This window comes from Echiichthys vipera, assembly GCF_963691815.1.
Source record: "Echiichthys vipera genome assembly, chromosome: 8".
NCBI classification, from domain to species: Eukaryota; Metazoa; Chordata; class Actinopteri; order Perciformes; family Trachinidae; genus Echiichthys; species Echiichthys vipera.
Window position 1 is genome coordinate 5640720 of NC_139833.1, and position 14043 is coordinate 5654762.

At 41.2% G+C, this 14043-nt stretch overlaps 1 protein-coding gene across 1 annotated transcript in view; it reads left to right on the plus strand.

Annotated features, from left to right (window-relative positions):
• scap (SREBF chaperone) overlaps positions 1-14043 on the plus strand; it is a 37190-nt gene that overhangs the window by 18070 nt on the left and 5077 nt on the right. The window contains exons 14-21 of the mRNA XM_083918149.1: positions 156-305; positions 5099-5300; positions 5794-5909; positions 6483-7029; positions 7452-7537; positions 8505-8587; positions 9604-9770; positions 10673-10753. Coding sequence (XP_083774275.1) covers positions 156-305; positions 5099-5300; positions 5794-5909; positions 6483-7029; positions 7452-7537; positions 8505-8587; positions 9604-9770; positions 10673-10753 — 1432 coding nt within the window. The remainder of the gene's footprint in view (positions 1-155; positions 306-5098; positions 5301-5793; positions 5910-6482; positions 7030-7451; positions 7538-8504; positions 8588-9603; positions 9771-10672; positions 10754-14043) is intronic.

The window sequence follows — 14043 nt, forward strand, 5'->3', positions numbered from 1 at the left end:
GAACCAGAACCAGACAACTCTGCAGGCGAGTTGATGCGTTTACTCGCGTGCCCACAGGCATCTTTGGCCAGTTTTGGAATCCCCATTCTGATTCTGAAGACCCCATCAGGTTTTGTAATATATATCATAAATTATTATTGTCTCTTCTGCTTCAGGTACATCAGCATCCTGCCCATCATTCCAGTCACAGTTCACCTGAGCCCCCAGGAAGCCATTGAGACACGTCACCCTCAGGACACGAGACACCCCCCTCCATCCATTCCCAAAGTCTCTGCAGATCTACAGACCGACCTCACCCTCTACAAGTAAGTACACACAAACATACACGTGCATGTCGCATATTGCTACGACGTTTTTAAAGAGCTCATGTTAATGACAAAACTTTTCCTAATTTCCTAACTAAATCCAAAGTCCATTCATCCTCAAAATAACCCCATCATTCTGTCTACAACTCCCTTCCAAAAGTGGGGAAAAACATCCCTCTGCATATAAGTAAAGCACTTAAAATATGTCCGCGTTAATTAAAAAATGTGGTAGTATGTCGGGGATGAAATGCAAAATGACATAGTTACATATAGTTTGCACAAAAGTATTCAACCCTTTTTGGCTTTACAATGTGATTTAATGTTAAATAAATAAAACATTGAAATCCAACACACATGATAACATCGCTACAACCTGGTCCTGTTGGTGCTATATGTTGTTTTTCTTTCCTCCAGCAGTGTTTTTTGTTTTTTTAGTTATTGGTCACTTAACTAAACCAACACTCACACACAGACACGTGTGAGCAGGGGCCGCAGCTGTGAAAGGTCCTTGGCCTTGGGTCTTTCCACTAGCGTGTCATTGAACTGATTGCACAGTGGACATTGAAACCTTGGTTTAAGTCTCTTCTGCAGGTGTCTTCATCTGAAGTAGAGCAGTACAGTAGAACAGACTCTGACTGCCAAGGTGGTCTGAAGTAAGGTCATGTTAAGAAAATCTGTAAAACCGACACTTTTTAAGCATCAGGTTGTCCAGCAAGTCGAAGGAAACATGCAAGAACCTCCTGTTTTGGTGGTTTTATAGGGTCAAGTGTCTTGAATCACCCTTTCCCTTTGCCTCTGGAAGAAGGGAATAAAGCTTCATCTTTGTCTCAGGGATGCTTAAAGTGCACTGTGTCAAGTGTCACTGGACTGATTGTTATCGTATGCGGGGAAAAACAGAGAGAGGGAAACAGAACAAAGAAAAAGGAAGGCTTGCCCTCTACGCCTTCTGCAAGTATTGTCTCTCCCTGACTGGACCAGCCTGGCCGACTGGTTGCTTTAAATGTACCCGTGATCCGTATCGTGTCTGAAAAAGGAAATGTGCTAGGGTGGTTAAATGCATTTCTTTTGTTCTGTAGTTTACATTTTCGATCTTCAAGGACAAAAACACACATGACATCATCCGCTGATTCTTTGCTTTGCTTGAAAACATTTAGCTCTGTTGCAGCATTCAGGTTTTTGGGACAGCGAGCGCTCCTTCTTCACGAAGAACCATAAGCCAGAAGTTTCTCACCAGACAGTCTCATTTTACTCATTTCGGTTGCGCTTTGAGCTCAAGTGACAGCTCTTTCCATCACTGCTTTGATAGATGTAATATCTGACTGCTGTGCATCTGAAAAACATGTGCACTACCTCGACAACTGGCAAGCAAGAGCTGTTGTCATGCAAGCAAGTGTGGCTGGAGCATAACTGCATATTTAACAGGATTTTCAATATGGGGATTTAGATTGTTGCGTTGATACATCATGAAATGTAGTCGTTATAAAATGCACCCCTCCCTTCACCAACAACATCAGAGTCTGGTTTAGTTTTCGCCACGTTGTGCAAGTCGGTGTGTTGTCACCTTGACTGCTGAGTAGAAGGCTGAATCCTTCATTTCATCTTTGGACAGTAGATACGAAGGTTATCAGCTGAAGTCGGGTCAGGGTCGTGACCTTCACAACGGGGAAGTGGCAGCTGAGTTTACGGCTTGTTTTCGATGGCCCTCAGACAGAGAGAAGGCCATTGTGATAAAGGTGAACATGCTGTTCCACTGGGATTCAGAGCGGGTTGCAACACAGACACAGGTAGATTGTTTACTAATCACTAGAAAAGATCTTTGAATGGAGCCTTGATTACAGCAGGCAGTTATCTTTACACACACGTCCCTTACTCAGCCAATTGTATGACTACGAACTATTTCGCATTCAGTGCTCACTCTGACTGCACAGACACTCAACACTGCATCAAATCTATCACCTCAACCTCCTCTTGCATTTGCATTTAGATTTGAATTCCCAGTGTTTCTCTCAGCATGTGTTCATGTTCACATAAAGGCTCTGCCAGCGGTGTTCACAGGCTCAGGGGAAGGCTGTGTCAAGGAACAGGAAGAATCTTTCACACAGCCTGTTCGCTGTGGGGCTGTTGCGCCTTTATTACGGCCCACCATATGTGTGAAAGAAGTGGGAATGTGGGCACAGCGGAGGTTGTCACCGCGCCAAACCAACGCCTGTGTGACTGACTCAGCTGGCAGGGTGGGACCACATGCAGTAGTGATGCTCCACATGAGGGTCAAAAAGTGACAAAGCAGCGTATCCTAAGTTATTCATAACTTACAGAAACATTGATTGCATTAGTCCACCATCTCTTCCCCTCTCTCGGCTAACTTGGGCTCACTATAATGATTCAGTTTGCAGTTTGTTCAGTTTTGCTTGTTTCCTAGTGATGAAAAGAAATGATGGTGCCGCACTGTTCCAAAATCGGTGTGAAAAGGGCTCATATGACCTCGAGACCTCTCACAATTTAAAGTGTGTGCGTGTGTGTGTGTGTGTCTCTCGTCCTTGTCTCTCTTTCTCTCTCTCTCTCTCTCTCTCTCTCTCTCTCTCTCTCTCTCTCTCTCTCTCTCTCTCTCTCTCTCTCTCTCTCTCTCTTCCTTGTCTGTCTGTCTGTCTCTCTCTCTCTCTCTCTCTCTCTCTCTCTCTCTCTCTCTCTCTCTCTCTCTCTCTCTCTGTGTGTAACACTGTGATTTATGTGGTCCGTACATAAACAAGATTTTCCATCCAAGATTGGAATAAGCATATATATATATATATACCGTATATAAAAAAAACACCAGAGGGACGTGGTGCGCTTCTTTGTGTATTTTTCAGTAACATGAATGTAAGTCGGCAAAGAGATCAACTCTCCACTTACCCACACTATTCCCCTGTTCGAGTATTAAGAGCATATATCTCTTTATCAGATTACTGTGTGTGCGTACGTGCTGCACTGCCATGTTCTGCTCCACTGCCTAGATCCGATTTGATTCCCTCTAGACTCTGAAGTGTTTAACCGTTCTGAACACACTTGAAAAGGGAACTTCCTTCGCATGTTAGATGGGCACAGATCAGAGTCATCACAGTCGTCACTAACACCAGAACTGCAGGAGTGAGATCCAACCAACAAAAGGAGAACAGAAGTTAAATTATATCAACTCGCTGCTCAGGAATTTCTGCACAGGACCGAGAGTTGACAGGTTACAATAACAGCCTAGAAATAAAGTATTTGTGAGTGTGTTAACTTAAATCCCCACCTGATAAGTCCTGGGGGTGCGAGGGCATGAAGTGATTTGCTCACTCTGAAAAAACGTCTCCACAACATCACTGGTTTGAGTCTGGCCATGGACTTTTCGTTACATGTTATCTGTACAACTCTCCATCTTATGACTTTTGTCTGACATAGCGTCCCTCATGCTCGTAAAGTCCCTATGTACCGTATTTTCCACACTATAAGGTGCACCACATTATAAGGCGCACCTTCAATGAATGGCTTATTTTGAAACTTTTTTCATATATAAGGCGCACCACATTATAAGGCGCATAGAATAGACGCTACAGTCCAGGCTGGGGTTACGGTCTGCATCCATTAGATGGAGCTGCGCTAAAGGGAATGTCAACAAAACAGTCAGATGGGCCAGTCGAACTTTATTAATAGATTACAAACCAGCGTTCTGATGACTCCGTTCATTCTCAAAATGAATAAACAGCTGTTTTATTATTTTCCCGAGGTAAAGTCAGTGACGCAGTATTTTCATGACACAGTTGATCTTTTAACAACAAGGTATAACATGTAGTGCAACATTTATATCACATGAGTGTGACTAATGGCCTTGTGTTTAAACTCTGCGTCGTAAGCGTGTCTCTTAATAGGAGCCATTTTGGGCTCTTTACACAAACACACACATGGAAATGAAACGGCACGCTTCGCGCAGTCATATATCTCAACATGCACCGCGCGTTACTTCTTCTACGGGGGAAAATAGAGTCGGCGGCTGCTCACCGTAGTTGCGAAACCTGTTGTGGTTCAATATTGGTCCGTATATAAGGCGCACCAGATTATAAGGCGCACTGTCAGCTTTTGAGAAATGTGAAGGTTCTTACGTGCGCCTTATAGTGCGTAAAATCCTGCACTTGTAGCTTTGTGTACAGAGCTTTATTTTAGTTTTGCAGAGCTGCAGACGGGTTTTAAAGGACTGGTATATCACGGAGAGAGTAGGTCTCACTCCTGTGGCATGTTTACTCATCACAGTTGTGCCACATTCCACAGCAGATTGTAGAAGATGTAGATTCGCTACGTCATGCTCTGCCAGGTGGATAGAAGCATTTTGTATAATACGTTAGGATGCTATGGTTGAACCTGTCAAATATTTTAAGGGGGGGGGGGGGGGGTGTTCTTTTATTTTAAACTGTGTCATGTCTAACAAAATGAAAGAAAAGCACCGTGGGGGGACCATATAATAATGCTGGAAAGTTGTTGTTTTTTGGTCCATCCATTCCTGGTGAAGGCTCAGGGTCACATGTCATATAAATAACACTCTCCGTGGGTAGAATCCTCCAAAAACCACTTTAACTTTAATCACTATTGCTGGGTGAAAATCCCCCAAACATGTAGGAAAAAGTGTGTTCTGGATTAGGAAAACACCCGTGCCATCAAGGATGTCAAAGACAAAGGTGAAGCTACCCAGAGAGTGAGAGAATGAGAAGGGTGTAGATGCTGCAGGACAACAAACATTTGACAACAGTTAATCTCACTCCGCCTCTGTCCCTCCTCTCCTCCAGAGTGGCAGCTCTGGGTCTGGCTGCGGGCGTCCTGCTGGTTCTGCTGCTCTTCTGTCTCTACCGGGTCCTCTGCCCACGTAACTACGGCCAGAACGGTGTCCCTCATGGCCGCCGGCGACGAGGGGACCTGCCCTGCGACGATTACGGCTACTCGCCACCCATCAGCGAGATCTCACCGCTGCTGCTGAGGGGCCACAGTATGGTGAGAATGGACCCAGATAAAGGGAAGACGTAAACCTAGATGATTGAAAAACGTATTCAAAGTGAAGTAATAACTCTTAGCACACAGACATCGATGTGACTTACACTCCCGAGGAAATCTCTACCACTGATGTTCATCATCATTATATCTGCTTAGAAATCATAGAAAAGAGACGTTTCTGAGCTCCTTCAGCATCAAAGTAATCCAGTCTTTGAACATCTGATGGGTTCGTCGATCCAACAGGAACCAGTTTGACAGGATGTATTTAAATATATGATCAAAACAGAATAAGAAGAATAAGAATATTATATTAGTACTAGCTCATCTAATTATGAAATGGTTCACACGCTTACTGTACATGTTCGCATTTCACCAGAGTCAGAGTCCGTCAGTTTGGAACAAAATAGAGTTCACGTTTCCAATTAAGTAAACTTCATTAATTAGAAATTAAACAACAAAAACAGTTTGTCATCTCTGTCTTTCTCTCTCGCAGGACATCGAGTGTTTGGCCAGTGACGGGATGCTGCTGGCCAGCTGTTGCCTGGCGGGACAGATTCGGGTTTGGGACGCCCAGACTGGGGACTGTTTGACCATCATCCCGAACCACGGGTGAGAATGTCACAACACTGATTTTTTTATTATTTTTTATTTTTTATGTTTTAGTTTGTTTTTTCAGTGCTTTGACGTCGATGTCGTCCTCTAAATTTGTCCAGCACTTGGCAGAGTTTTTATTTGAACCTTTCTTCTGATCGTGCTCATTCCTCACGGTATCACAACAACACACGTCTGGTGTCTTTGTTTTATAGAATTCAAAACTAAATATGTAAAAAAACAAAGGTACTCTCGATTACAGCACAATGATACTGGAACTCTTTAGGCTGATGTCTTTGTGGGTTTCAAAAATCTGATGGCAGTATATTGTTCTTACATAAACCCAGAACAGACACCTTTTTTGTTATTATTATTATTTGTTTTATGAATTGTTACTATGATATGCACTTAGTAGGACATTTCTCAGTGCTCTCTGGTGGTCAAAATGTATGGTGGGTCACCTATTTGCCAACATATCTGCAGTGAGTTAACAATCACTAATATAGACTATTATCAGATTGATCTCAGTAACTCTCTGTATAAAGTGATGGTGCCTCGCAGCTGACTAACTGTACTCTGTGTCCTCCTCAGGCTCAGACGGAGCAGCAGCAGTGGCTGCTGGGAGCAGCGTGACGGCTGGGACAGCGTGAGCGGAGCCACAGAGTCGGAGTGTTTAGGCCCTGAAGCCCACGACCCCTCCACCGGGGGTGACGGCCTGTCAGAGGAAGACGGCTACCCGCTAAGACGCCGCGCGGCTCCCACACGGCCAACTCTATTCACGGACCAGCCTGATCTCACCCCGCTCATTGACACCAACTTTGCCTCCCAGCCCCCCTCCCACCTCTTCACCCCGCCCAGAGAAGGCTTTGACTTTGGAGGTCTGGTGGAGCGTGCCTACATGGAGCACGAGCCCCCCTCACCCTCCGCCTATCCCTCTCCTTCCTCTGCCTCCTCCTCTCCGCCCTCAGGAGCTCAGCTCCAGAGGAGACCCAGCTTAGGGGATGCAGCCGTCTTTTTAACCCAAGAGAGAGCTTCCACAGCCGGGACGCAGGCGACAGCAGACTGGGAAAGCTCGGTTTGGGCCTTGGAGCTCAGAGGAAATCTGATCGCTGCGGGAAGGAGCAGCGGTAAACTAGAGGTAGGTAGAATCTATTAGATATTCATATTCTATATTTACCTTTTGTTTTCTATTTGTTTTTACACAAAGAAAAAATGGTAAAATTATGTTTTTTTTAGATCGTGATGATGACAAAATGTTTGTTTTCTTATATACATTTTGTTTTGTATAAAAGATTCACTGTGTACTTTTAATATATATTTAATATTTTGAAAGTCACTGTAGATATAACAGAATTCAACAGCTATTAAAAGAAACTTCTTACTTTCACTAAGTAAGTGAAATATACAGTGGAAGCATACAGCATGTAAGCCTGTGTCTGTAGCTTTAGAGATACTGGACCCCTGCCTCTTCTGTTGTCTGTAAAAATGAAAAAATGCCACACACACTATATGATACAAATCTAAAATGAATGTACACTTTAAACTTATGTATCGTTACAGCTGTGGGATGCAGTGGAAGGGTCATTACGCTGCGTTAATGAAGACGGAGTCTCTGGGATCACTGCTCTCGCCTTCCTCAACAACAGGTAAAACACAAACATACACAACCTTTGTGCTTCCTCTGGGTTGGGACCAATTATTATTTATATTATCTATATACGTATATTATATTCTTACATGCATTTCTCAGGGTGCACTCACACTGTCCGTCCGTAACATGCCCCGGGCTTTAGGGTACTTGCCCCCCCTCCCTCTCCCCCCCTCCAGGCCCGTTTGTACTCACACTACCTGGGCCTCGGCGAATGCTTCTTGCTGTCCATACGTCATCACGCCGTAACACGTCACACTCATTGATGACATCATTGCGATGCGTCGCTTTGTTTACAAATCTTTCCATAGACCTCTGAGTTTTTGTGCGTCTTGTCGACTGTTTTTGAATCTTTTCATCAACCAAATCTGCAGTAAACACTCCACCTCCGCATCACACCAACGTGAACCTTTCGCCGCCATTGTTGTTGTTGTTAAATGTCCGCGCATGGTCCGTTTTTTTTTTTTTTTTAATATATGTCCGAACAGGCGCACATAAAATGACGTCAGAGCCACCGTAGGCCTCGTGCTCGTACACGTGTGCACGCTCGTGCTCGTACACGTGTGCACGCTCGTGCTCGTACACGTGTGCACACTCGTGCTCGTACACGTGTGCACACTCGTGCTCTTACATGTGCAAACACGCTCTACAAAAGCCCACCTCTCCCAAACGGGCCGTGGACGGCCAGCTGGCAGCAGCTAGGCGTGGAGCGGTTGCACTCACACTGGTCAAACAAACTAGGTTTTACCTGTAAAACCGGTTTGGGCACGGTACGGGAGGACAGTGTGAGTGCGACCTTAGTCATTTCAAGTTGTATTTAAATGAGCACACATTTGCATTGCATGTAGGTGATAAACTGGGATAAAAGAACAGTTCAAAAGAAGTTAAAGATGTTAAATAGTTAACAGATAAGAAAGAGCAGGACTGTCTTTAACCTGATACTCCGTGTTGTTCCTCCTCCTCAGAATCGTAGCGGCTCGGCTGAACGGGTCTCTGGATTTCTTCACCGTCGAGATAAACAAACCACTGGGGCTCCTGCAGTACAGAGGTGATGCTCAACAACAACTCCTATAGGTTTAACTGTATCTGTGCAGCCGGGACTTCTGTATAATCTGTATATTATATGTACATTACAGATGTTTTAATGTTTTTATCTTTGTTAAATTGAACAAGTATGTGAAGTGGTGAAGAGAGGCATCTTATGAGATAGGGTCAAATCCAGAACAACTCTACGGAGGAATTGTTGGGTCTATGTAAATCATAAATAAGTCATAGAGTGTGGTCTTTACCTACTCTGTAAAGTGTCGGGAGATAACTTTTGTTATGATTTGGCACTATAAATAAAATCGAATTGAACAAATTTTTGCCAGGAAGCAGCTTTATTAGATCTATTTACAAATTAGCGATTCTGCATGTGGCTCAGAGCTGGAAATATGATTAAACTGTTTAATTCATATTTAAGCAAAGACGACAAACGTTCTCTGGCTGCAGCTTCACAAGTATGACAAATATGATCTACATTTATATATATAAATAATTATCATATATATATATATAATTGTAAAATTAATATCATTTGATTTTTGACTATTTGTCAGACAAAACAAGACATCATCTTGGGGAACTGTGACGGACATGTTTCTGACATTTTATAGACAAAACAGTTGCGTCATCCATTTTTTTTTTATTGAAAATGGAAAATAATAATTTGCTGTAATGCAAAGAGATGCAAAGCTTAGTGCAAGAGACTCGTCTGACACTGAAACCCCACCTTCTTCACACATTACACAATACTAAAACACTTCATCTGCAGTCTTGCCTTCTCTAAACAATACTGTAAATTAAATATTTTTAGGACAGAACAACACCTTTTCATGACATCATCCCCCGGGGACGTAGGAATTGTAATAGCCTTGTATTAAATAGACTGAACGATGAATTCATTAATGAATCGAGAAAATATTCTGCAGTTTATTCGTTGAATCAACTAAAATAAAGATGACACGGGGGGAAGAAATGGGCTGTGAAGGTTCCTTAAAACTGAATGTCCTCCCTGTCCTCCAGGTGCCCCGGGGCGAGGCAGCATGCCTCCCTCTCCCTGTTACAGCAGCGAAGATGTGATCAGCTGCCAGCTCACGCGCTCGGTTCAGTGCGCTCACCAGAAGCCGATCACCGTGCTGCGAGCGGCCGCCGGGAGGGTCGTCACCGGCAGCCAGGACCACACTGTCCGGGTAACACACTGAATACTAACATCAGGCTTCTGTCTCATTTTTAGAACAGAATAAAAAGACATATCATCACGGTGACACACGGTGGTGTGGGGGTTAGCACTGTCGCCTCACAGCGAGAGGGTTCTTGGTTCGAATCTAGCTGGGGCCCTTCTGTGTGGAGTTTGCATGTTCCCCCGTGTCTGCGTGGGTTTTCTCCGGGTTCTCCGGTCCTAAGACATGTGGGCATGGTTAATTGTGTTTTAAGGTTAATTGATGACTCTAAAATGCCCGTAGGTGTGGATGTGAGTGGTTGTCTGTCTCTATGTGCCCTGCGATAGGACATTGCAGTCCTGGGATCGGCTCTAGTCCCCCCACGACCCTGATCAGGAAAAGTGGTTGAAGATGAATGAATGAATAATCATCAGATCTACTACCTTAATTACACTGCAGATTAATTCATGTTTCAGATGTTTTGATGTTAGAAATGCTAAATATAGAGGATTCAAACCTTTTTCCTCACAAACACACACACGATAGAACAAACTTTACCAAACAAGCAGTGCAGTTTCAAGGATTCAAGGTGTTTATTGTCACATGTTCAGTTAAGACAGACGTCACACAGCACAATGAAATTCTTACTTTGCATATCTCCCTGGTCACAAAGAAAGTCAAAATGAAATAAAAATACATATTTAACTAAACAGTGTCAGAAATAGAATTTTAAAAAGGCTACAATAAAATATAAGTTAAAAAGAAATGCACAGACTTAAAATAAAGCTAAATTAAAGTGAAAAGATGGAACCTGAGAACAGATCCAAGGACAATATTGCACGATTAAAATGAAGAAAATTGAATCTTAGAACAGAAGTTGTATTATTGTAAGTGTTTAATCCTTGTTAATCCTTACTTTGTTTATTGATCAGGTTTATCGTCTGGAGGACTCGTGTTGCCTCTTCACCCTGCAGGGTCACTCTGGAGGGATCACAGCCATCTACATAGACCAGGTCAGTAATCCACGTTCCTTTAATATGCTATGTCTTTGTTTTTCCTGTCCGTCCTGTTTTGTGAGAGTCTGCCGGCACACATCCATAGAGACATATACAACACACACACACACATCCACACACAGTTTAGGGACCCAGGATATGACTCAGGGCTGCACATGAAAAGTGCTGACATAAAACTAAATATTTTTTCCATCTCACTTCTACATTAAACCGCCCAGCAGTCTATACCAGGAGTGTTCTTCAAGTTCTCACTACTAATCATACAGTTTATTAATTATTTTAGGCTTACTACACTATTGTTGACATACTATACTATGACTGTTTCCACTTTGTTTGACATATACTATGACTGTTTCCACTTTGTTTGACATATACTATGACTGTGTCCACTTTGTTTGACATATACTACGACTGTTTCCAGTTTGTTTGACATATACTATGACTGTTTCCACTTTGTTTGACATATACTACGACTGTTTCCACTTTGTTTGACATATACTACGACTGTTTCCAGTTTGTTTGACATATACTATGACTGTTTCCACTTTGTTTGACATATACTACGACTGTTTCCAGTTTGTTTGACATATACTACGACTGTTTCCACTTTGTTTGACATATACTACGACTGTTTCCACTTTGTTTGACATATACTATGACTTTTTCCACTTTGTTTGACATATACTACGACTGTTTCCACTTTGTTTGACATATACTACGACTGTTTCCACTTTGTTTGACATATACTATGACTTTTTCCACTTTGTTTGACATATACTACGACTGTTTCCACTTTGTTTGACATATACTACGACTGTTTCCACTTTGTTTGACGTATACTATGACTTTTTCCAGTTTGTTTGACATATACTACGACTGTTTCCACTTTGTTTGACATATACTATGACTGTTTCCACTTTGTTTGACATATACTACGACTGTTTCCACTCTGTTTGACATATACTACGACTGTTTCCACTTTGTTTGACGTATACTACGACTGTTTCCACTTTGTTTGACGTATACTTTGACTGTTTCCACTCTGTTTGACATATACTATGACTGTTTCCACTCTGTTTGACATATACTATGACTGTTTCCACTTTGTTTGACATATACTATGACTTTTTCCACTTTGTTTGACATATACTATGACTGTTTCCACTTTGTTTGACATATACTATGACTTTTTCCACTTTGTTTGACATATACTATGACTGTTTCCACTCTGTTTGACATATACTATGACTGTTTCCACTTTGTTTGACATATACTATGACTGTTTCCACTTTGTTTGACATATACTATGACTGTTTCCACTTTGTTTGACATATACTATGACTTTTTCCACTTTGTTTGACATATACTATGACTGTTTCCACTTTGTTTGACATATACTATGACTGTTTCCACTTTGTTTGACATATACTATGACTGTTTCCACTTTGTTTGACATATACTATGACTTTTTCCACTTTGTTTGACATATACTATGACTGTTTCCACTTTGTTTGACATATACTATGACTGTTTCCACTTTGTTTGACATATACTATGACTGTTTCCACTTTGTTTGACATATACTTTGACTTTTTCCACTTTGTTTGACATAAACTATGACTTTTTTCTACTTTGTTTGACATGTAATATGACTTTTTCCACTTTGTTTGACATATACTATGACTGTTTCCACTTTGTTTGACATATACTACGACTGTTTCCACTTTGTTTGACATATACTATGACTGTTTCCACTTTGTTTGACATATACTATGACTCTTTCCACTTTGTTTGACGTATACTACGACTGTTTCCACTTTGTTTGACGTATACTATGACTGTTTCCACTTTGTTTGACGTATACTATGACTGTTTCCACTTTGTTTGACATATACTATGACTGTTTCCACTTTGTTTGACATATACTATGACTCTTTCCACTTTGTTTGACGTATACTACGACTGTTTCCACTTTGTTTGACGTATACTATGACTGTTTCCACTTTGTTTGACATATACTATGACTGTTTCCACTTTGTTTGACATATACTACGACTGTTTCCACTTTGTTTGACATATACTATGACTGTTTCCACTTTGTTTGACATATACTACGACTGTTTCCACTTTGTTTGACGTATACTATGATTTTTTCCACTTTGTTTGACATATACTACGACTGTTTCCACTTTGTTTGACGTATACTATGACTGTTTCCACTTTGTTTGACATATACTATGACTGTTTCCACTTTGTTTGACGTATACTATGACTTTTCCACTTTGTTTGACGTATACTATGACTTTTTCCACTTTGTTTGACATATACTATGACTGTTTCCACTTTGTTTGACATATGCTATGACTTTTTCCACTTTGTTTGACATATACTATGACTTTTTCCACTTTGTTTGACGTATACTATGACTGTTTCCACTTTGTTTGACATATACTATGATTTTTTCCACTTTGTTTGACATATACTACGACTGTTTCCACTTTGTTTGACATATACTATGACTGTTTCCACTTTGTTTGACATATACTACGACTGTTTCCACTTTGTTTGACATATACTATGATTTTTTCCACTTTGTTTGACATATACTACGACTGTTTCCACTTTGTTTGACATATACTATGACTGTTTCCACTTTGTTTGACGTATACTATGACTGTTTCCACTTTGTTTGACGTATACTATGACTGTTTCCACTTTTTTTGACATATACTATGACTGTTTCCACTTTGTTTGACATATACTATGACTTTTCCACTTTGTTTGACATATACTATGACTGTTTCCACTTTGTTTGACATATACTATGACTTTTTCCACTTTGTTTGACATATACTATGACTGTTTCCACTTTGTTTGACATATACTATGACTGTTTCCACTTTGTTTGACATATACTACGACTGTTTCCACTCTGTTTGACATATACTATGACTGTTTCCACTTTGTTTGACATATACTATGACTGTTTCCACTTTGTTTGACATATACTATGATTTTTTCCACTTTGTTTGACATATACTATGACTTTTTCCACTTTGTTTGACATATACTACGACTGTTTCCACTTTGTTTGACGTATACTATGACTGTTTCCACTTTGTTTGACATATACTACGACTGTTTCCACTTTGTTTGACGTATACTATGACTTTTCCACTTTGTTTGACATATACTACGACTTTTTCCACTTTGTTTGACATATACTATGACTGTTTCCACTTTGTTTGACATATACTATGACTGTTTCCACTTTGTTTGACATATAC